General features: G+C 34.3%; 1 protein-coding gene across 4 annotated transcripts in view; it reads left to right on the forward strand.

The window, feature by feature from the left end:
- Positions 1 to 26,755, forward strand: part of LOC101899456 (kinesin-associated protein 3) — a 146,396-nt gene that overhangs the window by 105,954 nt on the left and 13,687 nt on the right. For all 4 annotated transcript variants that reach the window (XM_059121791.1, XM_005176984.4, XM_005176985.4 and 1 more), the window contains one exon: positions 25,718 to 25,889. In XM_059121791.1, the coding sequence (XP_058977774.1) occupies positions 25,718 to 25,889 (172 nt within the window). The remainder of the gene's footprint in view (positions 1 to 25,717; positions 25,890 to 26,755) is intronic.

Here is a 26,755-nt window from a genome sequence, read left to right on the forward strand (position 1 = left end):
CTTTTCATCTCCCCTGATTTCAGTGGAGCACAAAAAATGCCATAGAATTGTTATTTCCTTCTCAGCGTTCGGCTATGACAAAGCAAGACGACATGGATGGTCCTAGCTGCCCTTCTCCTCGACGCATTGACATTCTAAGTTGTTTGCTTTTCTAATGGAGATTTTTCCCATTGTTTGTTTCGCTTGTAGGGGAGAGGGGAGGTGTTAAGAGAACAAGGTTTAAATTTTATATTTTCTTTGGAATTTACTTTTTAAGGATGTGTAATGGAAAGGACAAAAACCGGATTATCAGGGGTTGTAAACTAGTTTTAAAGTTTTCCTAATGCTTTCCTGTGTATATTTGTTGTGGACATGGTTTGCTACTTTAAGTAGTTAGGAGAAGAGATGGATAAATAAAAAGGGGGACACAAGTGTCTCTTAAATTGAAAAAAACCTAATAAGTTACCAGACTTTTGAAAAAATTCGGATGAAGATTCCTTGGAATCCATGCATTCTAGGTACATAGTGTCTTCGGCAATATTTCAGATAATAATACGAGGAATATAGGGTAACAATTTTAACCCCCGATTGGGTCAAGAATGGGGTCTTTTTGGTCCTTTTTTTAAATAAAGGTTAAAAACAGCCTTTAAACAGGACCCTAGGAAGTCAAAAAAATCTACAAAAAACCATGAAATCATATATATCACATTTTAGGGTTAATTCCGAACAATTTGTGAATTTGTGCGAAAATTAACAATGGGGTCTTTTTGGTACTTCTTTTAAATCTGGTTAAAAACTCCATTTAAACGGGATCCTAGGTAGTAAAAATATTCTACAAAATTATTTGTCATAAAATTCTACTATAGGTCCTAGAAGACGTCAAAGGTCTGAATCTTACCTAAACGCCAGGAATTTATGTATAATAAAAATACACGTTTTAGGGTTAAAACCGTACTTTTTGGGAGTTTGTGCAAAATTCTCCAACAAAGCTTAATTTTAGAAGGGTGATGTCAAGGACAAAAATGTTCTTCATTAAATTTCACTATAAGTCACCAAAGAAAAGAAATCTCTATTTCCATTCTATGTCAAAAAAATATTTGTATCAATAATCCAAAAAAAAAATATTCCCTATTTATTTTTGATAAATTTTTCCTCGGACATTTTTTCGATTTAACGCCTGAAAGTAGCGTAAAATTTGGTTTTAGGGGAAAGGTGTCAAAAGAAGAAATATTCTACACAAAATTTTACTATAAGTCTCTGAATAAACTATATATTTAAGTTCAAACGTTTTTATGGAAATTTCTTTCGAAATTTAGGCTGAGACAAAAAAAAAACTGCAACAAAGTCAAGCGCCATAATTTTTAATTTTTTTTTTTTAAATGGCATTAAATGAAAGCAAAAAAATGTTGGAAATAGCATCAAATTTTAGAATAAGTTCTCAATTGTTCGAATTGCTCACCTTTGGCACGAATTATGGTCTTCAAACGGCCAATGAAACCGTCACACGCTGCAAAAATGTTGCTCTGGGGTATTTTGGCAGATTCTCGGCGAAGCGCTTGCTTAAGGTGATCGACACTTTGGTATTTTTTAGTGCCAACCTTGCTTTCCAAAATACTCCAGACACAATAGTCCAAAGGATTGATATCCGGACATTTTGGTGGCCATTGAGCGCTGGAAATGAAGCGAGGATCTTCCTTTTGTAATCATTCTTGGGTGGCGCGTGCTGAGTGCGTTGGTGCTGAGTCCTGTTGGAATGTCCAAGGTCTACGGCCAAAATGTTTGCGTTCCCAAGGCTTTAATACACCATCCAGAATATTTTCGCCATAAAATTCGGCATTTATTCTAATGCCACTGTCGATTAATACGAGCGGAGAGCGGCCATCGGCTGTTATGGCGACCCACACCATCACCATGGCCGGCGCTTGACTTTCACACATTTTCAGCTGACCTCTTTGGCGAGTAAACACAATTATTTTGTTTATTTACAAACTGCTGGACAACGAATGGTTCTCTCATCGGAGCGGAGAAAACCAAATTCAGCAGTCTTTTAAGTCTATTTTCTTTATGTTGCGGTGTAAGTTCTTGCACTTTTTGGAATTTCAATGGCTTTATCACAAGTTCATTTTTCAATATTTGGCGAATGGAATATTGCGATATGTTTAGCTCACGAGCCATTTTTCGGCCACTGCAACGCGGATTTTCGTTTAAGTCGCTTCTTTAGTTCTCGAACCATTTCTGCTGATGTTGCTGTTTTCTTCCGTCCACTTCCTTGACGTCGGACTATGCTACACGGTATCATGGTAACGAGCGATGGTACGAGACATAATGCTGGAGTGCTCTAACGATAGCCACTTGTGGTTTTCCATCCAAATATAAAGAAATCACACTATCCCGCTTGAATTCCATCACGAATAACTTTTTTTCTGAAAAATTCTCACCAAAATGCTTTTGTACGCTTGTAAACAATATAATGAGCTGTCACTGGAATAATTTTAACAGCTGTCGGACGAGTGGCTTAGAAATGGCAGCAGTCTGAAGTTGGTTGCAGTTTTTTCAACTCCTCCCGTGTTTACCCAATACCAAAATTGTACCAAGTATAGTACCATTCATGCGCTTGTAGTACACATTTCCAAAATCACAACCGCCAACCTACCACCCAATATAAAATTTCAAAATTCCCGCTTCATGGACGGACAACGCAAAATCGACTTCAAATATCCGAAACTCATTTCGTTCAACCTGGTATTCAAATCCGCTATTTCGTATCAAATGAAAAAACCCTATGCATGTGCTTCGTTTATACTTTTTCGTTCGAGGAAGCCCATAGCTGCTCTGTGGTCATAAGACTTCTATTTTACTCGCCGGAGTATTCCCTCAAGAATATGAATCGATAATAAAGCAAGCTCGATTTCTGGATTCTGCTGTGCATGAAGGTAAATCAAAATTTCCAATTTACGAATATAATGCTCTTTATAACAGATATTATTCTCAGTATAACAGTTTTGCGACGAAACAATTTAATAAATTACTACAAATATGAATTAAAATTATTTTTCCGACTTAGATGTTGTTGCTGTCTTGAAATTTACATAAAATATTTTTTATTCAACTGTCAGTTAAATATTTTTAAAACTGTTATACTGAGAACTATATGTGTTATACAGCGCATTTTATCCGCAAATATAAAATTAAAATTAAATTCAGAACTGCATCAAGACAACCAAATGCTCCAATTTTTTCGATAAAGTTTCCCCCATTAAAAATAGGTCATGGTAATGTCCCAGGCAGGCGCTCACAAAAGCATTTTTTAAATATTTAAAATCACTTATCAAAACATTTTCAACAAATGAAGAATCTAATCCGCCAAACATAAGTATCCCATGCTATCTCAACACCCTCCCGCCGTTTGAATGATGTGTAAACATACACAAAGTAAACAAACAAACAGACGATCTTTATACATGTGTGTGTGTGTGTGCACAATAAGTGTTTTCAATAAATCACCATAAATTACAGCATTGAACTCCATTCCCCCTTTCCCTACATTTTTGATGCGCCAACAAACTTGAAAATAATAAAATTATCATTTTAATGGGAAAATGAATTATGACAACAACAATAACACCAACAAAACAATAATGACAAGGGTGACGTTTTTTTTTGTCAGTCAGTGTATTGTGAGGCAGCGCCCGATGACTATTTATGGGCAATATTCGCTTTTTCGGATGGTGTAAAAAAAGTTCAACGCCAAGTGTTTTCTTCCTATTTCGGTGGCAGTTTGGATAATGACGTGATTGGTAGTTAAGTTTAGTTTTTATGGGTTTATTTTTTTTTTTTTAATTTTTTGTCGATGATCTCTTGAATTGAAATATAAATTAATTATGATTGCCTGTCTAGTGTTTTGTTTCAAAAGCTCAACTTAATGATTGACTCTTGAGTTTTGCGTGTAGGAGGAGTTTTGTGCAAATTTTATTCCCCCGACTTTCAGTTACGGAAATGGTGGTTATTTTAAACGTCGAATTGGAATTTAGATTTTTTTTCAACATTTTTAAAATTAGAAAAAAATTCCTATTTTGTTTCAAGTTGTTCTGTGAAATTTCTCAGCATTTGGTGTTAACTATTTAAAAATGCTCTCCCACACAGATAATGAATCTTCTTTGGTATAGAAATAGTTTTTGATTTGGATTTAAAAGAAACCCACACTTGAAATTACTAAAAAATTATTAGCAATTAAATAGCAAAAATAAAAAAAAAATCCAATGACTCATTGAAAAATTTAATGACGAGAAAACTAAAAGTGAAATTTTGTAGTGAAAAAAAAAAACTTATCGAAAATTATATTTATTAAGTGCTAGCAAGTGCCCGCTACTCCATCAGCGAAAAGTCCTCCGCCAAATTTTAGATTCTTTCCAACGGTTCATGTTAGGCTTTTTTAGTACCCAATATACACAATTTCTTCAGTTTGCCAAAATTTTTTATTCAAACCCTCATACATATTAACTAATTTTTTCCCTTTTTTTCGGAAAGAATAATAGGAAAATGTTTCATTTTTACACCAAAAAGTCTTCAAAATAAACCCATTAAAAAATAGACCCACATTAAATTTTTCTTTCAAATCTATTTCAACGTCCCCATATGTAAACACTAGAAACTCAGTATCAAATTTGAGGATCCCTTTATCCAGTACCAAAATTAGTACCATTTAGTACATTTCGTACAAATATAGACCGCCCTTCCAAAACCAACTCAAAATGTTAACCTCAGATGCCAACAGTTATCTAAATATCAAAGTTCAGAATTTTATCTCTATCCCCTCACCCAATACCAAATACAGTACCATTCAGTACTTTTGGTACCATTATAGTACATATTTCCAAGACCAACTCCATGTCTCAATTCCAGATACCCACAGAGGCCTCAATATCAAAATTTAGCTCTATCCCTTTACCCAAACCCCTATACCAAATTTAGTACTACTAAGTACTATACAAACAATTATAGACATAGACACCAACATTGACATCTCTATCAAATTACAGGATCTTAGCTCTATTCCTTCATCTAATATCAAATTTAGTACCACTTAGTACTTTTTGAACAATCATAGTACACAATTCCAAAACCACCTTCATGTCTCAATTCCAGATACCAACAGAGACTTCAATATGCAATTTGAGAATTCCAGCTCTATTCCTCCACCCAAAGCCCAATTTATTACCACTTATTACTTTGTGAACAATTTTAGTACACATTTTCCAAACCACATTCATATCTCAATCCCAGATACTAACAGAGACCTCAATGCCAAATTTTTGGATTTCAGCTCTATTTCTTCACCCAACATCCAATTTAGTACCACTTTGTACTTTTCGAACAATCATAGTAAACATTTCCAAAACCATCTTCGTATCTCAATTCCAAATACCAACAGATACCTCAATGTCAAATTTAGTACAACTTAGTACCATTCGAACAATTATAGTACACATTTCCAAATCCACCTTCATATCTTAACCACAAACACCAACAGTGACATCTGTATCAAATTACAGGGTTTTACCTCCATTCCCAAATCATCCATTACCAAATATAATACCATTCAGTACTTTTGGTACAATTACGGTACATATTTTCAAAACCAACTCCACATCTCAATTCAATATTCCAACAGAGAGTTCAATATCAAATTTCAGGATTTCAGCTCAGTTCCTTCACCCAATACCAAATTTGGTACTATTAGGTACTTTTCGTACATTTATAGTACACATTTACGAAACTACCTCCATTTCTCAATTCCAGATACCAACAGAGACCTCCATATCAATTTTAAGGATTCCAGCCCAATCCCTTCACCCAGTACCAAATTTAGTACCACTTGGTACTTTTCGAACAACTTCAGTACACATTTCCAAAACCACCGCCATGTCTCAATCAGAGTACCAAAAGTAATCTAAATATTAAATGTCAGAGTTTTTCTCTCCATTCCTTCACCCAATACCAAACTTAGTACCATTTAGTACATTTCGTACAAATCTAGGTAGCATTTCCAAATCACCGCCAAATTTAAAAACAGGCATCATCATAATATAATAATTTTCAGAATTTTTTCTCTATATCCCTTCAAATTTTAAAATTCCAGCTTATTAATCTTATTTCGAAATTTCAGAGTTCCGCCTCCACCGGTTCACCTAAATCCTCATTGTACAAAATTTAATACATTTTAGTACATATAAGTGAACATTTCGAAAACTATTCCATATCATAATTCTACACTCCAACAGTGATCTTATTTTCAAATTTCAAGATACCAATTCTACAGTAGTAATTTATTTCCAAAATTCAGCATTTTAGCTCTATCGGCTCTATCAAAATTATACCAAATTTAGTACCATTTAGTACTTTCCGTGTACATAAGTACAAATTTCGCAAACTACCTCCATATTCCAATCCTACACCACGCCAGTAATGTTAATTTCAAATTTCACGATTCACGCCCATTCCTTCGAACTCGAATTGTGCCAAACTTTGTACCATTTAGTACTTTTCGTGAACATAAGTGCAAATTTCGAAAACTGTTTACATATGCCAATACCATTTATGTTTAATTAAAATATTTCGGATTTTAGGTCCATCCGTTTCTTCAAATTCCTCCGTCCCTTTCAATTGTAACAATAGTAACAAGTTTCGTACATTTTTGTACTTTTAAAATACATGAGTACACACTTCCAAAACTAGCCAAAGCCGCTATATAACGAATTTTTCAATTTTTTTGGGATTTTTATAAGTCAAATTTTTATATGGCGAATTTCGTCATTTTTACCTGTCTAAATATTGCGGGGATTTAGAAAACAAAATATAACAAAATATTTAATAATCTGGCAGCAAAATTCATACCGCCTTTGATTCCTTTAGATTTCCCCCATGAATAGCAAAATGAATATGGGTCATCCACGCGTCTTAGAATTAGCCTTCAATCTGTGTTTCCGTTGTTGTTTTGTATTTTTTCCCCTATTTTCATTATCATAACCCTTCAAAACATCTATTATTTGTGTGAATGTGTGTGTGTCCCCTACATCTTTGCCATTCTCAAAACAACAAACGATAAACGACATCCTTTGTCACCACTGCTCACTGAATTCTTTCTTTTTCAAAATTTCTTCTATTATCACAAAAGAACCCTCAGCTTGAATGTTGGATTTCAGTTTTGATTGCTGATCGTCCCCTCAACCCCAAACGCTTCGTTTTTGACCGGTTTTATTTCTTTATATCTTTTGTTCTTTGAACGGAAATAAAATAGTAAACAAACAAAAAAAACTTGAGAGACAAACAGACTGTCAGACAGACAGAGGAACAGATTACATTGATTTCCACTTTAGCTGTTGTTGTTGGTGTTTTTTTTTTTTTTTTTTTTTTTTTTTCAAAACAACAAAAAATCATAAAACCGGCCAAAATGGCAAACTTACAGACAAATATGGCAGAAATATAAATAGGGATTATTAGAGATTATCTACAGCTTTTTAAGGTCTCATATGCCTGACAGAAAAGCTGGTGTGACAAATCACTTTTTTTCATTTTCAAAACTTTAAGTATGACTTGATTATTTTAACACCGGCTAATTAGCGTAGCTGTCGTCTGACTGACAAACCTGACTAGTCGTTGCCCTTTACATTTTCGTTGAGTGGGTAGATCGTAAACTGCCAACAAAAACAGTGGGAGATTTCAATGTCTGTGCGACATGAATTAAAAATCAATTTTACATTCAATAAAATTTTCAAAAATGTTAATGAAAACTACTTTCCGGTTATTCGGAAGATCAATTGCTTAATCGGTCATAAAAAGCTATAACTGGCAGATCTTTTTCCTATCTTAGTTGCAGCAGAAAGACAATGACACCGAAATCCAAGCAGCCAAAGTGTTAGGCTATAACTTGTCAGCTTAGGTCAGAATTGTTCGATCTATACGAGTAACAGAACTGCTCAGAAACCAGACCTCGCTCACCAGTCCAATTTCTCTCAATTTTTATACCCTCAGTCATATGGCTAGAGAGGGTATATATCATTGGATACGTGCCTCTTTGGAAAAAATCCGTTTCAGGACATTTGGAGTCGATCTAGCTATGTCCGTACGTCCGTATGTATGTCTTTGTGTCTAGGTGCGCACCATAACTCTCGAAGGGAGTACCCGATTTGATCCAAATTTGGTACATGGTAATATTATTATCAAACTTATATCGAGTTTGGAGGTGGGCAATATCGGTCCACTCCTTCTGGTACCTCCCCCACAAGAGTTCGAAAAACATATTTTACAACACAGAAAGAGAAAGGATAATCCGATTTTGCTCTAACTTTGCAAACCCTAATATTTTTATCAGAGCTAGATTATGTGCGAGTACCTCCAACACAAAGGGTCAAAATTTTGAACAGTCTCATCGCTTATAAAATGTGATGTAAGAGTCCGATTATCTTCAAATTACACACAACATAATATTTTTATTAACCCATGTTCCGGTGTGAAGATGGAATATATCGGTCTACTCCTTCTGGTACCTCCCCCACAAAAGGGTCAAAATTTTGAATATCCATGAAGTTTATAAAACTCGAAATAAATATCCGATTCCATTCAGACTTGGAACATCTCAATATTTCCACCAACAAAAGATCTGTTTTAAAGATGGTAGAGATCTGTCCATTCCTTCTGGTACCTCCCCCACAAAGGGGTCAAAGTTTTGAATAATCCCAACGCTTATAAAATGTAAAATAAGTTTTCGATTGTATTTAAATTTCACACATCCCATTATTTGTATTAACACAAGATCTGCTGTGAAGATGGGATATATCGGTCGACTCCTTCTGGTACCTCCCCCACAAAGGGTCAAAATTTTGAATATCCATGAAGCTCATAAAACGCGAAATTTACATCCGATTCTATTCAGACTTGGTACATCTCAATATTTCTATCAACACCAGATCTGTTATAAAGGTGGTCGAGATCGGACCATTCCTTCTGGTACCTCCTCCACAAAGGAGCCACAATTTTGAATAATCTCATCGCTTATAAAATATGAAATAAGTGTTCGAATGTCTTAAAATTTCACACATCCTAATATTTTTATATATCCAAGGTCTGGTGTAAAGATGGAACATATCGGTTCACTTCTTCTGGTACCTCCCCCCACAAAAGGGTCAAAATTTTGAATATCCATGAAGCTCATAAAACCCGATATTTACATCCGATGCTATTCAGACTTGGTACATCTCAATATTTCTACCAACACCAGATCTGTTATAAAGGTGGTCGACATCGGACCATTGCTTCTGGTACCTCCTCCCACAAAGGGTCAAGATTTTGAATAACCAAAACGATCATAAAATCCGAAATAAGCCTCCGGTTCCCTTCATATTTCACACATCCCATTATTTGTATTAACACAAGATCTGCTGTGAAGATGGAATATATCGGTTTACTCCTTCTAGTACCTCCCCCACAAAGGGTCAAAATTTTGAATATCCATGAAGCTCATGAAATGCGAATTTAACATCCGATTCCATTCAGACTTAGTACATCTCAATATTTTTATGAATACAAAATTTGTTATAAAGAAAGTAGAGATCGGACCATTACTTCTGGTACCTCCCCCACAAAGGGTCAACGTTTTTAATAACCACATCCAATTCTGAATCGATTTTTAGTGGAAGCTATAGTTACATGTGAACCGATTTTCACCAAGTTTTATGTACTAGCTTCTAGACTGAATTCGGTCGGATATGCCAAAATTCCGATAATATGGACTGATATCGGCTATTTGGTGCACAATTAAGTTAATCTGAAACGATATCGATAAAATTTGACACAGGTATTTTTGAGCACTATATGATGTCCGGTAACAAATATCATTCTTGTGGAGCCCATATTACGTAATAATGGACTAGAACCCCAAATCGGATGAAACATATATATGGGAGCTATAGCTCTATCTGAACAGATTTTCTTTAAATTTGATGTACCTGCTTCTAGATTGAATTCGGTGGGATGTACCGAAATTCAGGTCATTTGGATTTATATTGGCCACTTGGTGCACAATTAACCCGAAATCGGTTGAAGATATATGGGAGCTATATCTAAATCTGATCCGATTATCACCAATTTCAATAGGTTTCGTCCTTGTTCTAAAAAAATATTGTTTGGAAAATTTCGTCTTAATTGTGTAATAAATGCGACCTGCATTCTGTTCACAAGAATCTATAATCTACAATAGGCCTTCTGCATAATTGCCTTTCCACAAAAAATGCTCTTCTTTGTTCCCCCCTTCCTCCTTCTTACAATCAACTTGATTGATAATTCCTTTCCAGACACCTTTATGACTCCATTTAAATCGTATCCGCAGCCAGCCAACCGGCCGGCCGGCTGATGTCTGCTGACAAATTCTAAGTAATTTTCTTTTCAATACGTGATGTGTACGTAACGGCTCTCAAACATAACCATCATCATCAGCATTTCTTATTCTGTTGTCATAGCACCATGAACTTTGAATGTGTAACAACAACAACAACAACAAAAAGAAGGAACTTCAAACAAATGCGCTGACTCTGCCAATGCTCTGGAAATGCAAATGCATTCATTCGTCAATCGAACGTGGGCACATCAAAAACGCGCTGTGAACTTCCATGCGTCCGTCTGACACACGACATTTATTGCTACATATTTTACAGCTAAGGTCAATTTTAGAAAGAGAGGGGGGGGGGAGTATATGGAGGAAAAGGTGTGGAGGGTACAGTGGCAGGAGGCCTTTCGAAGGCCTTTTATTTTACATTGAATGTCAGAAGTTTTTCTATTCAATATCCTCCAAAAGGTGTACTACTTATAACAGACATTAAAATTGGTTTCCAGCCATGGAGGTCCTTCAAGATATTTTTTACGTCCGGCCGTCTGTCGGCATTACATAGTGTTACAAAATTCAATATTATGAAAGTAGTAAAGTAGTCGTTTGGAAATTTTACGTCGGTAGGACAGGGAAGTTCCGCCGAGTTTTAGTTTTTTTTTGTAAATATTGGAGTTAAGATTCCTAAGTATTTTCGGCAATATTGGTAGCAAAAAATTTTGGGGAATGTTTTTGTAAAACAAATTAATCCTCAGTCGATTCAAAATTCAAAAACGTGATGATATCGGATAAGAATATTCTTCAAAAATTCTTCTTTATAACATTTTCAAATAGGTCCCGGAATAGACTAAAATTTCAATATTTTATTTTTTATCCTTGGTTTTCTTACTAAAATAATATTCAGATAGAGTGCTACTCTACAGGGTGAGATAAAAAACTGCAATAAAGTCAAACGCCATAATTTTTTATTAAATTTTTTATTAAATTTTATTGAATGAAAGCAAAATATGTCGGAAATAGTATCAAATTTTAGAATAAGTTTAGACTGGTTCGAATTGGTCACCTTTGGCACGAATTATGGCCTTCAAACGGCCAATGAAACCACGCCAATAAAGTCACATGCAGCCCGAATGTTGCTCTGCTGTATTTTGGCCAATTCCCGGCGAAGCACTTGCTTGAAGTGATCGACACTTTGGTATTTTTTAGTGCCAACCTTGCTTTCTAAAATACTCCAGACACAATAGTCCAACGGTAGTCCAATTGGTATCCGGAGATTTTTGTGGCCATTGTGCGCTGAAAATGAAGCGGGGAACCTCATTTTGTAACCATTCTTGGGTGGCGCGTGCTGAGTGCGATGGTGCTAAGTCCTGTTGGAATGTCCAAGGTCTGCGGCCAAAATGTTTGCATGTCCAAGGCTTCAATACATCCTTCAGAATATTTTCGCGATAATATTTGGCATTTATTCTGATGGCCCGGTTGATTAATACGAGCGGAGAGTGACCATCGGCTGTTATGGCGGCCCAAACCATTACCATGGCCGGCGCTTGACTTCTGGTGGCCAACCGAGGTGTACATTTTCAGCTGACCTCTTTGGAACGTAAACACGATCATTTTGTTTGTTTACAAAATGCTGGACAACGAATGTTTTCTCATTGGAGCGGCCAAGCGAAGCAACTCTTTAGCTCTTTTGGGTCTATTTTTTTCTGTTGCGGTGTAAGTTTTTGCACTTTTTGGAATTTCAATGGCTTTACCCCGAGCTCATTTTTCAATATTTGCCGAATGGAATATTGCGATATGTTTAGCTCACGAGTCATTTTTCGGCCACTGCGACGCGGGTTTCTATCAAGTCGCTTTTTTACTTTTCGAACCATTTCAGCTGATGTTGCTGTTTTCTTCCGTCCATTTCCTTGACGTCGGGCTACGCTACCAGTATCACGGTAACAAGCGATGGTACGAGTCACAAAAGATTTATTCACATTTAAACGCTGGAATGCTCTAACGATAGCCAGTTGTGGTTTTCCACCCAAAAATATAAAGAAATCACACTATCACGCTTGAATTCCATCACGAATAACTTTTTTCTGGAAAATTCTCACCAAAATGCTTTTGTACGCTTGTTAACAATATAACGAACTGTCACTGCAATAATTTTAACAGCTTTCGTACGAGTAGCTTAGAAATGACAGGAGTCTGAAGATGGTTGCAGCTTTTTCATCTTTTTTTTTTTCATCTCACGTTGAGGATAGACGATTTGGCCACCTGCAAAGTTTAATTAAACGTCGTTGTTTTCTTGAGGTCTTCTCGGGATAGAAGGCTTTCTGACGTTATTCTGTGGACGAAAGAACACACAAAGCAGAAGCTCCTTGGGTTTTTGTGGACAGTAGATCTCTTATGGGTCTTCTAGAGATAAAAAAAAACTTTTTAAAGTTCTTTTAGGATTATAAGACTTCCAAAAGGTCTTCTAGAGATAGAAAATCTATTAAAAGTTTCCTGGATTGTTGCTTACGATAGAAGACTTCTTAATAGAAGATCTCTTCAAGGTCGTGTAGAAGTTTAATTCCGCTTGCACTATTTCTATGTCTAAAACAACTGTTAAAGACATCTTACAAAAGGTAGAAGATGTCAAATTTGTGTAAAAAAAACCTAAAACAACCTATTAATGATGGTTAAGGTGTATTTTACATCCTAAAGGTCTTCTAGAGGAATAAGGCTCCATAAAGGCCTCTTTAAAATAAAATACCATTTATAAGTGTTCTCGTGAGGGCATTCTACAATTAAAATAGCATTTAAGAGGCAGAAAAACTCTTGAAGGTCTTTTACACATGGCTTGAAGTATCTTCAAGTAATTCTAAAAATTGTACACCTCTTGTAGGGATAAATATCCTCCTGAAGACATTTGAACATTTCTTAAGAAAGAAGTTCTTCTAGAAATGGAAAACTCCTAGAAGTAAAGACATTTTTTGTGGGCTTTCTACAAACAGAACACATATTTTAATGTCTGCTAGAGGTAGTAAACCTCCTGAGGACCGTTTACGTTTCTTCTAGAGGCAGAGAATCAATTGAAGGTGTTCCAAAGATATATGTCTTCTTGAAGGTCTTCTAGAGAACTAGAAAATCTCTTTTAGTGATTGAATATTTCGTAAAAATTGTCTAGAGAAATAACATTCGTAAAAGGTCTTCTAAAATACTTCGAAAACGCTCTATAATTAGAAGGACTGCGGAAGATCTTCTAGAGGTAGTCGGTATTTTGAAGGTAATTTAGTTTTCTACGAATTTCTATGGCTTGAAAAGTTTTTAAAGGCCTTCTATGGATAGAGGTACAAGAATACCCACATATTCCATCTTCACACATGACCTTGATTTAATGAAAATATTGTGATGTGTGTAATTTTAAGACAATCGGACTCTTACATCACATTTTATAAGAGATATAATTTTGCCCCTTTTTGGGGGAGGTACTTAATGGAGTGGACCGCTAATGTCCATTTTTTAGCACTGATATAAATATTGCGAATTGCAAAATCGAATGATCTTTTCTCTTTCTGTGCAGTAAAATATTTTTTTTGGAAAATTTCGACCTTTTGTTGGGGGAGGTACCAAAAGGAGTGGACCGACATTGTCCATCTCCGAACTCGTTTTAAGTTTGATAATAATATTAAGATGTACGCAGTTTGGACCAAATTCGATACTCCCTTCGAGAGTTTTCGTGACAGACGAATTTTGGTACAAAAAGACCTAAGGCCTAAAACCGTCATTTCGATGAGACACATTTTGGCCGTTTCAAATGTAACCATATGGCTGAGGGTATAAAAAGACAAGTGCTCACTGTACCTAGAGGGTTGAAACTCTACTTGCAAAAAATTTCCCGACATATGACGAATTTCAAAGCCACGTTCTAAAGGGAAAATCCAATAATGCTCATTTTTTGCACATTTTGCACATTTTTTAAAGGCTTCGGCATCAATTTCCAACCAAATCCGCCAATTTTTCATATTTTGATTCTTTGAGGGTATATGAAATCCTCTTTAAAGACGTTCAATATCTGTATACGCCCCATATAATGGAAATTTAAAATTAAAGAGATTTTGAGGATACCCGATTTGGGCTGAAATCAAGTATTTTCATGTTGGGGGTAATAACAAGTTTGGACCGGCCGGACTTAAATTATTTTTTTTCCTTTTTTTTTTGGGAAAATATATCTCAGCATTTCATTATCTTTCAGATTATTGAAATCCCACACTTATTTTTGTTTTTTTTTTTTTAACAATTCCTTTTTTCCTCCTTAAGAAAATCCACGCAATTAATCACAACTTTTCCCCTGCTTTTCATCATATTATCCTCGAGATAGAGAATTTTCTATTATTAATTTTTCCGAAGAATTGTAAAATGGTTAAAAGAAAACTTTTCCTTTTGCAATGTTCATCATGTGGAAAATTTTCCATTCAGCTGGAGTTCATTTTTCCAGAACAATATTGTACAATATTGTGTTGTCGTGTTGTTGTGCTATGTTTGCCAGCAATAAGCCTAATGGACTTTGGAAATTATCCCTTAAACTTTGTTGTTAAGTTTCTATAACGACCGACCGACTGGCTGTCGGAGGGAATTGCTGGTTATTTGCCGGGCTGGCTGCTTGGCAATGGCACCGAAACAGCAACGACAATAAGGAAAATGCCAATAAAGGCGATACTAATATAGATAAGTCAACGACGGCGGAGTCGACAACTATGGCAGCAACAACAAAGAAAGCAGCGGCAACTACAACAAAATACTATTAAACACAAATATGGTAATCGGCTAAAATGTCATTGGCTTTTTGTAAAAGAGACAAAAAAGGTCTAATAGTCAACCTTCTCCCCCTCCCAACACTCGTTACGATGACTTGAACTTCAGGCCTAGAGTTGAAGTCAACAAAATGACACACGAAACGAAAAAAAAAACAAAATCGGAAAGATAGCAGCATTACGTCTATTTTTACACCATTTGCATAAATAATACAAAAGAAGTTCCTCAACAACAACAAAAATACCAGCAATAATAAGGAAACAGAACAAACAATAACTTAAAGTCTTAATACGGATATAACACCAAAAACAACAGCAACAATAGCAAGTAGCAACACAAACACACAGAGTGTCAACGAACAAAACGACTTACAACCCAAATGAGTTGTGTTGTATGTCCGACAAATGCAATCGAACGAAGGTGGAGTAATTTTGGGGAAGCAAGAAACAAGAGAGGGATAGAATAACTTTAGAGAGTTTTCTATTCTACATGCCAAGGAACTTTAGAAGGTCACGTTAATTATAGATAGAAAGAAAAGACTTTAAATAATAGACCTTCAAGAAGCAGATTTTCAGGTGGTATTCCACCATTAGAGGATCTTTTGGAGGACTTCCATCCATAAACTTTACAGAGGATCTTACTGAGATCTTCAGTAGATCTTTTCTCTGCAGAAGACTTTTAACACTTCTTAAATGATTAATCTTTTCTACCCTCCAGAAGACTTTCTGAATGTCTTTGATGCAAAGAAGGCCTTCATACACGTGGAACCTCGATATGTCGAAACCCTCCAAGATAATTTCTCTCAATAAAAGACATTTAAGAGGCCATTTATCCATAAACAAACCAAGACGTCTTTTTCTTAGTACGGATCTATTCGCAAGACTTTCTAGGGTCCTCTATCCTTCAAAAAACTATAAACAAGAATTAAAGCATTTTTTATTTCGATAGGATCTTTAAAAGCTTTTCTATCTAAAGAAGACCTTTAAGAGGCCTTCTCTTCCAAAATTTTATAGAACATATTCACAGCTTCTGGTACATCCCTCACAAAAGGTCAAAGTTTTGAAGCTAATAAAACGCGATATTTCTATCAACAGAAGATCTGATAAAAAGATGGTAGAGATCGGATAATTCCTTGTGTTACCTCCCCACAAAGGGTCGAAGTTTTGAATAACCAAAACTATCATAAAATCCGAAAAAACATCCAGTGAAATATAAAGAGAATATTTCACACATTCCATTATTTCTACTAACACATGATCAGCTGCAAAATTTTGAATATCCATGAAGCTCCTAAACGCGAAGTTAAAATCCGATTTCATTCAGACTTGGTACATCTCAATATTTACATCAACACAAATCAAAAAAAAAACCAGTAATGAAAGTCCTAAAGTCGTACGGGGCCAATTTTATGATACCCTACACCACTTTCCTAATTTAGTTGAGCTCCACATAACAATTAAAAGTTTTTATGGGAGAATTCAATCATACAAGCTATGATTATAATTATAATATATAATTCAAAGGACTAAATATGCCGAAGCATTTGTATCTTTTAAATTCGGACTTGTATTGCCTATTTGGTGCACAATTAATTTTAAATCAGATAAAGATATATATGGGAGCTATATCCAAATCTGAACCGATCTCGATAAAATTTATCAAAGGTATTTCTGAGCTGTATTTCATATATTTCCCTGAATATCGTTGTTACGGAGAACATATTACGGTTGTGGGTAACAAATATAACAAATCGGATGAATAAAATATATGGAAGCTATAGCTATATCTGAACCGATCTTCACCAAATTTGACATACTAGCTTCTAGACTCAATTCGGTCGTAAGTGACAAATTCCATCCCATTTGGACAAATATTAGACGTTTGGTGCACAATAAAAGGTAAATCGGACGAAGTTATATATGGGAGCTATATCCAAATCTGAACCGATCGCGATAAAATTTAGCAAATGTATTTCTGAGCTATATTTGATATATTTCCCCAAATATTGTTGTTACAGAGTGCATATTACGGCGGCGGTGGACAAAAAACACAAATCGGATGAACAATACATATGGGAGCTATAGCTATATCTGAACCGATTTCGATCAAATTTGGCATACATATTTTCAGGCCTAATTTGGTGGTATATGCAAAATTCCATACAATTCGGGCTGATATTACACGTTTTGTGCACAATAAAAGGCAAATCGGACGAAGATATATATGGGAGCTATATCTAAATTTTGACCGATTATCTCCAATTTCAATAGGGTTCGTCCTTGGGACAAACAAAAGATCTTTGCAAAATTTCATCTGGATCCGGCAATAAATGCGATCTGTACTTTGTTTACAAAAATACATGGACAGACGGACAGACGGACGGACGGACGGCTCAGAATGTGATTCTATGCAGATCATCAAAAGGAACTATGGGTCTATCTCGTTTCCTTCTGCCTGTTACAAACAAATGCACAAAGACATAATACCCTGACCACCTTGTGGTGTAGGGTATAAAAAGAACGCTCAAAGAAAGCGAAATAGCATCCAACTCTCTTCAAACTTCACACACACACACAAACATTTTTGCTAACACAAGATCCGTTATGAAGATGGTATATATCTGCCAACCCCTTCTAATACCTCAACCACAAAGGATCACAATTTTCAATACTTTTATCTCTCTCTCTCTCTCTCTTACTCCCAACCAGAAATCTGATATGAATATGTAATTTATCGGAATTTATGATTTCCCATATCATTGAATATAAATGTTCAATGTTCTTGTAATTTTACCCATACCAATATTTTATCTGTACTGAAAATGAAATACATCGGTCCACTATATCAGGTCCCTCACGCACATATTAACATTTTCTCAAAGTTATCACATATGTCATATTAAGTGAAGGAAGTAGACGATATAGTCCAAAACTGGCACATCACAATATTTATATCATATTGATTTAAGTCCGATATAAAATCAGAATACTGGCTCATTCCTTCGGGACCTACGCCATAGAGGGTAAACAATGAAAATAATTATAACGTAAGTCGAAATATATTTAAATAATCTAGTATTGGCTGAGGGTATAAATCTTTCGGCCAAACCGACTGATACTTTTTGACTTCTTTTAGTACATTATTGCACTTTTCGAACAAATTTCCAAAAACCCAGGCCTTCGCACCAAGACTAAAAAATCCACGTTTTTGACTAGGATGGTCCTTGAAAAAATATTTTTAAAAAATCCACGTTTGTGGATTGGTTGGTCATTGAAAAATATTTTTTAAAAAATGGTTTGGAGGGTCCTTGAAAACAATTCTTTGAAAATCCAAGTTGTTGAATAGGATGGTCTTTAAAAATTTTTTTTAAAAATCCACGTTGATGGCTAGGATGGTCCTTGAAAAAAATTCTTTAAAAATCCACGTTATTGACTAGGATGAACCTTAAAAAATATTTTTAAAAAATCCAAGTTTTTGACTAGGATGAACCTTAAAAAAATGTTTTTAAAAAATCCACGTTTGTGGATTGGTTGGTCATTGAAAAATATTTTTTAAAAAATGGTTTGGAGGGTCCTTTAAAAAAATTCTTTAAAAATTCACATTGTTAACTAGGATGGACCTTAAAAAAAATTATTTAAAAATCCTTGAAAACTATTCTTTAAATATCTACGATGTTGACTAAGATGGTCCTTGAATAAAATTCGCACCAAGACTGGCCATCGTCCAAAATTTCAAGATTCCAGCTTCTGCTATTCCACCTGGGCGTTGATTCTAGGTCTGTTAGTCAGCCAGTTTTTTCACTGTTCCTTTAAATATATTCATATATAAATATAATAAAAAAATATTTAACTATATAATATTTAAACACAAGAGCAATGTGGGATATATTCATGCGGTTCTTTTGGTACCACACCTACAAACGAAAATTTAAGCGCGTATCCGATTTATTTGTATCAAATTTTGGCCAAATACAAAGATCGCACAGGACGGTCAATTCTTCTGCTGATACCCTGGTGATAATATTATATAAACCTTTCTCAATCAGTTTTGCTCTCAAGTTTCTATATAAAGCGTATCCCACATCACCATGTTTATACCCTCCACCATAGTAGGGAGGGTATATTAAGATTGTCATTCAGTTTGTAACACCTCGAAATATACATTTAAGACCCCACAATGTATATTCTTGATCAGCATAAAATTCTATGTCGATTTAGAGATGTCCGGCCGTCTGTCCGTGAGTGAAAATCACTCTAGCTCCCGAACGAAATGAAGTAGGTTAATAAAATTTTACTCAAATGTATATTATTTATGCAGGACTTTTGGTATTGAAAATGAGCCATGTAGATCCACGTTTTAGTATAGACCCCATATCACGGTTAACCTCCCGATATTCGGTATTTTGATGATTTTAGCGACATTATTTACCGAAATTATTTCAAATTAGGTATTTGAAGTTCGTAATGGGTACTACAGTCTATGACAGAAAAATGTCTGTGTAAGTCTACGTCTTCGTATAGCTCCCATACAACGGTGCCTCCCTATATTCGGTATTTTTATGATTTTAGCGACACTATTCACGGGAAATTTGGTATTCAAAGTTCGAAATGGGTACTGCAGCCTATAACAGAAAATTGTCTGTGCAGGCCCATGTCTTCATATAGCCCCCATATAACGGTACCTCCCGTTATTCGGTATTTTGATGATTTTAGCGACATTATTCACCGGAATTGTTTCAAATTTGGTATATAAGGTTCATAATCGATACCACAGTCTAAGACAGAAAATTGTCTGTGCATGTCCACGTCTTCGTATAGGCCCCATACAACGGTACCTCCCTATATTCGGTATTTTGATAATTTTAGCGACATCATTAACCGGAATTGTTTCAAATTTGGTATTTGAAGTTCGTAGTAGATACTTCAGCCTATGCCAGAAAATTGTCTGTGCAGGTTCTCGTTTTAATATAGCCCCCATATAATGGTATTTCCCTATGTTCGGTATTTTGATAATTTTAGCTACATTATTCAACGAATTTCTTTTTTCCGGTTTCGCATTTTAATATTGTAATGGCTTATTACAAATGTTGCCTATGCAGTTCCCCTTCCTCGTAAAGACCCTAATATAACGGCTACATTCGGTATTTTTATGATTTTAACAGAAATTTTAACGGATTTTATTATTTTGAAAATTTCCAAATTCGGTTCAAGTGATGGAGGGTATTCAAGGTTCGGCCTGGTCGATCTTACAGCTTTTTTTACTTGTTTTAAACTCCAGAAAGACAGCATATAAGTCTATATATGTTAGTAATAGAAACAGATGTTACAATGTTCTTATATAACAATTGTGGTATATATAACTGAGTAGAAAACATCTAGACCAAAGATTTTTCCGCTTTCTTTTGAGAAAATTTACAAAAATTTAACTATCGGTACTTGTTGTACAATATTTTCAAATTTAATATAAATCATGCGCACAAAAAATTCCCTTTAATATATTCCCTTCATTTCTAGTAAAGAACACATTATTTTGACCACTTTTACTTGTTACAATAAATGCCTTCAAGGTCAGTTTTCTTTTCTTTTTTTTTTTTCATTTCCAACAACAGCAATAACAATAGAACTACAAACGGAAAGTCTTAACCTTTAACAATTTGTTAACGTTCACATTATTATTAACTCATTATTCACCAAATAGTATGACACAAATTTTACGGTTCACTTAATACTGCCGGCCGCACTCGTAACACTTTGTCATGGCGATATTTTTTTCGAAAATGAAATTTGTGTAAAGGGCTTTTCAAAAACAAGAGTAAAAACTAAAATTTTAATACCCAACATACTAATCTTTTATGTTCTTGACTGGGTCAAGGTATATGCGAATGTGAAAGAACGTTTTTAAAACGTTTCATGTATTTGACCACTTGCGACTGAACTACGTGTTCGATACCAGATACTGAACTTTGTTGCGCAGCAATGGAGATATATAAAGTGTCACAGGAAAATCCATATTGAACACCAAAGAGAACATGTCAGGCGACTTCATCGATTGATACAAATTGATAGGTGAAAATAAATAAATTATTGTCCCTTTTTGTGGATGGCAGCAATAATGGTAGGCAATTTGTTGTTTGTTTAGTGGACGCCTGTAGATGTCACATTGAACTGTATAAGAGTCATTCCCTAAATCAATGATGATCAAGTTTGTAATCCAAAATTCAATGGGTGACATATGCGTTAAATCTTTTGGCCCTGGAAATAATATTCTTATAGAACCCAATTGATACCTTGTCCTGGAATTTTTTTTTTTTTTTTAAGTCCTTGAAAAGTATATTTATAAAAAAATCAGATTAGAAGGTGCTAGAAAAATAATAAATTTTAAAAAATACACGTCTTTAAAAAAAAATTTCAAACTGTTGTTGGTCCTTAAAAATATTTTTAAAAGTCAACATTGATAGCTCGAAATGCTCTTAACAAAATCTTTTTGAAAAACCCACGTTAGAAGGTCCTTAAAATATTTTTAAAAAGTCCACATTGGAAGGTCCTTAAAATTCTTAAAAACAACTTTAAGAGCTTGGAGTTTCTTAAAGAAAAATCGCTAAAATGAAGTTATGATCTTGAATGGGTTTTAGAAAATATTTTTGAAAATTCCACGTTAGAAGGTCATTAAAATATTTTTAAAAAGTCCACATTGGAAGGTCCTTAAATTTCTTAAAAACGACTTTAAGAGCTTGGAGTTTCTTAAGAAAAATCCCTAAAATGAAGTTATGATCTTGAATGGGTTTTAAAAAATATTTTTAAAAAATCCACGTTATTGGCTTGGAAATTCTTAAAAAATATTTCTAAAAAATCCAAGTAAATGGCTTCAAAATTTGTTTTTAAAAAATCCACTAAAATGCACGTTGATCCTTGAAAAATATTTCGAGAAATCCTCGTTGATACTTGAAAAAAATATTTAAAAAAAACTACCTGGGAAGGTTGTTGAAAGAAAATATCTATAAAAAATCCAAGTTTAAAGCTTGGAAGGTTTAAAAAAAATCTTTTAGAAATCAACGTTTATAGCGTGGAAGGTTGTTGAAAAAGTTTTTAAAAAATCCACGTTTATAGCATGGAAGATCCTTGAAAAAATATTTTAAAAAAATCCAAGTTGATGACCTCGTTGGTCCATGAAAAAATATATTTTAACAATCCAAATGAATGGCTTAGAAAATATTTTTAAAAAAATCTAAATTGATAGCTTGGAAGGTCCTTGAAAAAATATTTTTAAAAAGTCCACGGACCCTACAAGGTCCTTGAAAAATATTTTTAAAAAATCCACTGACCCTACTAGGTTCTTGAAAGAAAACCTTTAAAAATCCACGTTGATGGCTTATAGGGTCCTTGAAAAATATTTTTAAAATCCACGGACTCTACAAGGTTCTTGAAAGAAAACCATTAAAATTCCACGTTGATGGCTTATAGGGTCCTTGAAAAATATTTTTAAAAAATCCACGGACCCTACAAGGTGCTTGAAAGAAAACCTTTAAAAATCCGCGTTGATGGCTTATAGGGTCCTTGAAAAATATTTTTCAAAAATCCATGGACCCTACAAGGTCCTTGAAAGCAAACCTTTAAAAATCCAGCTGATGGCTTGTAGTGTCCTTGAAAGAAAATAGTTTAAAAATCCACGCCGATGGCTTATAGGGTCCTTGAAAAAATTCTTTAAAAAATCCACGTTTATGGCTTATAGAGTCCTTGAAAAAAATTCTTTAAAAAATCCAATTTCATGTCTTTTAGGATCCTTGAAAAAATTCTTTAAAAAATCCAAGAATATGGCTTGTAGGGTCCTTGAAAAAAAAATTAAAAAAATCCATAATGATGGCTTGGAAGGTCCTTGAAAAAAAATTATTTAAAAAATCTACGTTTATGACTTTTAAAATTCTTCAAAAAATCCACGGTTATAGCTCGCAAAAAATATTCTCAAAAACTCCTTGAAAAAATTCTTTAAAAAAATTCAAGCTTATGGCTTGTAGGGTCCTTAAACAAAATTCTTTAAAAAATCCACGCTATAGCTTGGAAAGTCCTTGAAAAAATATTCTTAAAAACTCTTTGAAAAAATTCTTTAAAAAAATCCAAGTTTATGGCTTGTAGGGTCCTTGAAAAAAAAAGCCATGTTTATGGTTTGGAAGGTCCTTGAAGGAAAAGATTATTGAAAAAATTCTTTAAAAAAAAAACAAGTTTATGGCTTCTAGGGTCCTTGAAAAAAATTCTTCAAAAAATTATATATATTCAAAAAATATTATACATTGGAATGTCCTTAAAAAAATCAGCTTTATTGCTTGGAAGATCCTTGAACAAAAATTCTGAAAAAGTTTGCTGTTTGGAAGGTTATTTAAAGAAGTTCTTTTTAAAAAAGTCCTCGTTTATAGTTTAAAAGTTCCTCGAAAAGAAATATTTAAGATATCCACTTTTATAGCTTGGAAAGTACTTGAAAAAATATTCTTAAAAAATCACCGTTTAAAGCATAGAAGGTCCTTGAAAAAAATTCTTTAAAAAATCCATGTTGATAGCCAGAAGGTCCTTGAAAAAAAAATATTTATACCCTACAACACTATGTGTTGGGGGTATTATAAGTTTGATTGGGCCAGAATTTATGTAACACCTCGAAATATTGATTTCCCATATAGGAAAGTATATATGGATCTTCCTAGCTCGCCGAGCTGAGTCGATCTAGCTATGTATGTCCGTCCGTCCGTCTGTCCGTCTGTCCGTCTGTCCATGTTAATTTGTAATCACTCTACAGGTCGCAATTATGGTCCGATCTTCACGAAATTTAGAATGTAGGTGGGGCTAGGGTCAGAATAGAACCCTATTGCTTTTGGAGATGATCGCCAAATGTTTAGGGGTTGAAATGGACCAAATACTGAAAAAATGTCGGATTTTGCAGTAGCTATACAGGTCGCAATTATAGACCAATCAACGCGGAATTTCGCATGTAGCTAGAGTTTAGGGCGGGGAAGAAGCTTACCAATTTGGGTGGTCATCGGATAATATTTAGCGGGTAAAATAGACCATATCTTTTGTGTAGAAAAAATTCAAAATTTGTCATAAACCGCGAATATTTTAAATCCCGGCGAAATCACAAAGCCATGACAAGGTTACTTCTGATCTTTACATTGATGTTAACATCCAACAAATCGGATATATAGCAAAATATGTGCGATATATATGTCTATCAAAGAAGATATGCTTGAAAGATATCTTATATGCCGAGAACGGCTGAACTGATTTCGACAGTTCTCATTAATTCAGAATGGCCTCTTGGCAGGAAAGAAAAAACGTCTAAAAAAATCGCATAAAAATATCTCTCTAAAGATGAAAATATTGATTTTGTAAAATTTTCTCATATTTTTTCAATTTTGTCATATTTTTGGCATATTTTCATTTTGAATTAAACATTTGGTAATATTTCTACAGCTAACAAAACTAAGTAGCTAGGATATCAGGATATCATATACAGATCGCATTTATGGCCCGATCCTTACGAAATTTTGCATGGAGATAAGATGAGGGTCAGAATAAAAGCCTATTCTTTTTGGAGATGACCGCTATATATTTAGGGGTTGAAATGGACCAAAAAAATATTGGTTCCAGATCTAGGAAGACCATTTACGTGCAACATCTACCAATAAATTGGAAATGAGCAAATTAGTTTAAGTTGCTATTATTCGAAAATTAGAGAACGGAACCTGATGGTTTTCTTTTATTATTTGTCACAATATCTTGTGGAATTCTTTCGAGTATCTCGCCTATATAAACTGTATCGTTTATTACAGTGTTGTAGGGTATTCAACGGTCGGCCCCGCTCGACTGTAGCCTTTGCTTACTTGTTTTTTTTTAAATTTTTCTAAAAAATCCACTTTGGTAACCCGAACATTGATAGCTTGTGAGATCCAATCTAAAGAGAAAATCCCTTATGGAATGACTCATATATCTAATTATAATAGATGCATGACCCACCATTTATTATTTACATACAATATGTATATTAATTTGTATATAGTGTATAGAAATGACCAACGTCAACACTGCACACGCACACTCATACACATACACCCACCTACAATGAAAGTTGGTAATAGAAAAAAAGGAACAATTTAATTGTGTCCATCTGTCTGTCCGCTTGGCAGTCGGGTTAAAACGCATGTTACAAATAATTTTCTTAACATTGAAATTCCCATCGGTTCACACACACATACAGATAGTATTGGTTAGTTTTATGACGGCACTCCATTGAACTGACCACTTCGGCCAGCAGTTGGTGAGTAGTTGCGTTCCGTGTGTCGTGTTGCGCGGCAGTGAATTGTAATTATTTACTTAGTTCTTAACCATTAAAGTTGGACTTGACCTTTGAAAAAATCCAAATAACTCTATACATGGGTAACATTCGAAACATACACATGTCGCATACATACTTCGCTTAACTTTGGTTCTGTTAAAAATGAATATTAAAATATTTATTGATTTTTTATTTTTTGTACTTTTGAAAGGCAAGCTCTTATGTTCTAATTTTTGTTGCTGTATTTTTTTATAATTGCAGAATTGCCAGAAAATCATAAGATTACGCTCGCTCAGTGCTAAAACCGATCCCGCCGCTTTAGCACGCGAAGTTGTGGATAAATGCGATTTAATTCATAAATCACAATTGGCCGATGTAGAGCAGATAATATTTTATTTAAAACATCGCAAAGACAATGCCGGAGGAGGTGTGGGTGAGTATTTAATGAATTTTTTTTTTTTTTCGAATAACAACAGCAACTGTTTGATGTCGAAATTCAAATGATTTATGGCGTTAGTTGTGAAATATTGAAAATTATCCTTATTTGGTGGAGCGGTGAAATCGTTGTTCATGACTTTGTCAAAGAGCATGATAGTGGATTAGAAGATGAAAGATTTATGTTTCAATTGAAAAATTAAAACATACGAATACAGTGAAACCTCTTGTTAAAGAATGTTGAAAATGCCAACAACCATCTTCTACATATTCATGAGGGTTGGTGGCTCTTAATGCCTTACCCCCTGGCAAACATTTTTAAAAATGTTTTCTTTTAAAAATGTTTTCCTTTATTTTTTTTAAATGCATAAAAAATAAACCACTAAAATTCTTACAAATCAGATGGTTTAAAAAATAAATAAATAAAGAGGTCAGATTAAAGGTCAAATAGTACTGACATATCCATGTCCAAGGCGTTTAAGAAGTTTGAAAGTCAGCTTACGGTTTACTCTACTTCAAAAATGGCCCTTGAATAATAATCCTTGATTAAAAGCAGATAGTTCTTCCTCCTCAAAATCTACGCCTATCTAAACAAATAATCCTTACAAGGAATTAAAAATACTCCTAACCTAAACCTCAAAACCCTAAAAAATTCAATACAAAGGTCCTTGAAGATATATTTTTTAAAAATCTACCTTGGAAGGTCCTTAAACAAATATTATTTTTTCTAAATTCACGACGTAAGGCCCTTAAACAAATATTTTTTTTAAGAAATCCATGTTAGAAGGTCCTTAAATAAATATGTTTTCAAAATATACGTTGGAAGGTTCTTAAAAAAATATATTTTTTAAAAATCCATGTTGG

Source organism: Musca domestica, unplaced genomic scaffold (genome assembly GCF_030504385.1).
Source record: "Musca domestica strain aabys unplaced genomic scaffold, Musca_domestica.polishedcontigs.V.1.1 2, whole genome shotgun sequence".
Lineage (NCBI taxonomy): Eukaryota > Metazoa > Arthropoda > Insecta > Diptera > Muscidae > Musca > Musca domestica.